General features: G+C 30.5%; 1 protein-coding gene across 1 annotated transcript in view; it reads left to right on the top strand.

The window, feature by feature from the left end:
* The window catches only part of WDR76 (WD repeat domain 76), a 33,562-nt gene that overhangs the window by 13,770 nt on the left and 16,115 nt on the right, over positions 1-3,677 (top strand). The window contains exons 6-9 of the mRNA XM_015557516.1: positions 517-643; positions 2,126-2,227; positions 2,328-2,371; positions 3,288-3,441. Of these exons, the coding sequence (XP_015413002.1) occupies positions 517-643; positions 2,126-2,227; positions 2,328-2,371; positions 3,288-3,441 (427 nt within the window). The remainder of the gene's footprint in view (positions 1-516; positions 644-2,125; positions 2,228-2,327; positions 2,372-3,287; positions 3,442-3,677) is intronic.

Here is a 3,677-nt window from a genome sequence, read left to right as displayed (position 1 = left end):
CCTAGACCTTAGTTCTTCAGGCCTTCTCCCTAGAGGAAACCACTCTTAATAGTTTCATGTATATTCTTCAGTAGGTGATCTCAGCATGCACAAATGTATGTGTACATGTAACTTTTTTGTAAAAAAAATATTTAATATGTACTGGACCTTGTTTTTGTTTCCTTATGAGTTCATTTCATATTAACATAGCATTTAATTCTTTATTCTGGCTACAAATTATTCTATTTGATATGTATGTCATAATTTTTTTTGAAACTTTGCACATTTTAATGTAGGAAAATCATTCATGTTAACAAACAAACAAAATTCTGAGGGTGTCATAATTTTTTTTAACACCCTTCATCTTCCCATGATGAACATTATGCATTCAGAGTGTTAATTAAAATCAGAATAGCCATGTATATATTGCAGTGTGTGACTATATCCATGAGATATATTCCTAGAAGTTATCCCCTTAATATTAGTAAATTCATATAACTTTTCTGAGTATAACGTGAGTTTTTTCCACTTCTTTAGAAAGAAGCCTAAGAAGAGAGAAAATGGAATTGGATGTAGAAGGTCAATGCGATTACTAAATGTAGATCCTTTAGGAGTTTCATTACCGGAAACCCCAACCCAGCCAACAGTAGTAGAAGATGAAAATGTAAGAAAGAGTGCAAATACAATATATTAACTCAATAAAATACTGAAAATTTTGAAGTGCTTGAAATTAGATTAACAGGTCACTAAATTATGTTTAATTTGTATTTATTAATTTGGTACTTGACTGTTGAATGGTTTAATGCAGCAGTTTTCAACCAGTGTTCCCCAAGAATTTTTAAAACATTCATAGTTAGGGGCACTGAACTCTTTTGCCTTACATTGTCAGATAAAGTGATAATAGCTGTCCTGTGTGAATGAAACAGAATTATACCTATTTTTTTTGTCAGATTGGCCAAAAATACATTTTTTTGGTGTGCCACAGAATTTTAGTAATTAGTTTATGTGTGCCATGAGATGAAAAAGATTGAAAATTGCTGGTTTAATGACTAAGATTTCTTAGTCATTCCTCGGTTGGATTCTATATCTCTGCTGGTTTACCTGCTATGGGATTGTGGGATTGTGTCATTGAGTCCTGGTTTTCCCATTTTTAAAATTGCAGCCATAATAGAAACCTCAGTAGGGTGTTGTGAGGGTTAAATGAAATAGTTTCTATAAAGATCCTTACATTTTATTAGGGCTTAGTAAGTAATCAATAAATGGTAGTTATTAATTAATATTATTGATAAATAATATGTGTTAATAGTAATGGAGTTTTTAGCTATAGTTTAATTTTATGCTGTCCAGGCGGAAAGAGTCTTATTTACCAAATTATTGTCTAAGATTTTAATCTTAAATAATTTTAGTCTAAATAATCATATTTTTTATTCAAGAGCACCTACTGTTTTTAACACTCTATACCTCTAAGTATTTAATTATAATTTGGAAGATAACACTAATTAGGCTCATGCTTTGGAAGTGAATTGCAAATTAAGGTACTATGGGAAAAGTAGCTTTCAAAATTTTTTGAAGCCTCCACTCAAAATAAGAAATGTATTTACATTGCACTCATTACACGCACACGCACACACACACCTGTAAAACAAAACTTGTGAAATGATACTTACCCTTACTACATGTGATGCACTTTTGTATTTTCTATTCTATTCTTTTTTTTTCCTATTCTATTCTTATTCACTAAAACACATTGCTGGTTGTGACATTAAAGTGATTTCACGACCCATAGGTTACAATCTCTTAAAAAACACTGGCATAGAATAATAACTCTGATTAATGAAATTGAACTGTCTGAATCAACTCTCATAAGCAGTTATTGGCAGTGGAACTTTGGGTAAGTTAACTTCTCTAAGTTTCATTCCAGTGTTTTAAAAATGTGATATCTCCTTTACTGGATTGAGATGATTAAAAGATAATACATTTTATTACTTACAGGATACATGACATTCATTCATTGAACAACTATTTTCGAATGCTAATGATGTGTCACCCCTATTTTTGGAATTGAAAGTAAAGTTGTGAAAAATCTCAAGCCTCTATTCCAGGGCAGGGCGACAACTCTTTTATATGTTTTTATTTTTTATAACAGCCTTTGATACCTCCTGGGCCTTTAGAAATGACTCCTGAAAATCGAGATGATAACAGTGAACTACTTAAAGGATTTCTACAGACTTGGGCAGAAGTGAACAAGGTATCAGTTGGGTAGGCTTACGTAAGCTTTTAGAATCTTTTGTTAATGAAAATTCAGTACATATATTAACTTAGTACTTTGATCTCTCCCATTGTTTCAGACAAGTAGTAAGAATAATGAGAAGGAGTTATCGAGCATTAAAAGGTCAGTTAAAATTCCTGGTCTTTATTCACATTTTCTGAGACCTTTAATTTATAAAGACTATAAAACTGGAAATTTTGAAAATGAGATGAAAATTTTACCCATAATATTTCCTAACAACTGTTGATTTTGTATATTTCCTTTCAAGTATTGCCATATGCAATACCTCTAGCATATAAGCTTCACGAATGCAGGGTTTTGTCTCAATTCCCAGAATAGTGTCTGGCACCTAGTATATATTCATTTAAATGACTGAATCCAAAACATTTTTACTCTATGTTTTTTTATTTTCTTCTTTATTGAATTTATTGGGGTGATATTGGTTTGTCATGTTCTAATGTTTATATAAGTTTTCATTATACTTTTTCATTAACATTGTGGTTGAATGTTACTAGATTCTTTAAATTTTTTAATTGCAGAATATTTTATCGAGTAGGTGGAATTTACTTAACCTTCTCTTACCCTCATGGTATTTGGAGTTGTTTTCTATTTAGTTTTGTGTGCTTGTATGTGTGCATGTGTTTGTTGAAGTATATATGTATGATAATAGATTATTTCCTTAGGATAGATTCCAGAAGTGAGATTAATGTGTCACATATTATGGACATATTTATGGCTTTTAGTACACATTGGTGAATTGTTTTTCAAAATTTTTTTGTCTTTTGAAAATCTTATATGAATTTTCTCTGTCACTAGCAATATATATGTATGTATGTGTTTAACTGTAGCCTACTAGCGTTTTTTAAGTGAAAAATAGTACCTCATTATTTACTTTGATTTCTTTGATTGTCAGGAGGTTGAATATTTCCCCACATTTGTTTACTAATTGTGTTTTTTTTCTTTTTTGTGTCATCTTTTTACTCATTTTGTCAATTAAGAATGGTTTTATGTCTAAAATATAACTTTTTAATTTTCTCAGCTACAAAGCCAATTTAAGTGGCATGGTCATTAGTGAAGATACTGTTTGTAAAGTTACCAAAGGTTCAATATTCTCTATGGCTCTTCATCCATCAGAAATTAGAACTTTGGTGGCAGCTGGGGCCAGATCTGGGCAAGTTGGACTTTGGGATTTGGTAAGTTATTAATATTTTGAAGATAGAAAGTTTGACTATAGTAAATAGTCTGCAAGAAAATAGTCTAGAACTATGTGTTTATAGATGTTATTTATAGTTTTGTGCTTTGTGATTCCAAATTTTAGAAATCTGAGAAATTTAAATTTGCTTTATAGAACTTTAGCATTTTTAGCTTGAATATCGTTAGTCATCTGGGCATAAATTGATTGCCAGGAAATTTTATTATAACTTTAAAT

The sequence above is a fragment of the Myotis davidii genome, unplaced genomic scaffold (assembly GCF_000327345.1).
Source record: "Myotis davidii unplaced genomic scaffold, ASM32734v1 scaffold46, whole genome shotgun sequence".
NCBI lineage: Eukaryota > Metazoa > Chordata > Mammalia > Chiroptera > Vespertilionidae > Myotis > Myotis davidii.
Note: the sequence above shows the minus strand (reverse complement) of the source record. Positions and strands in the feature narration are given on the sequence as shown.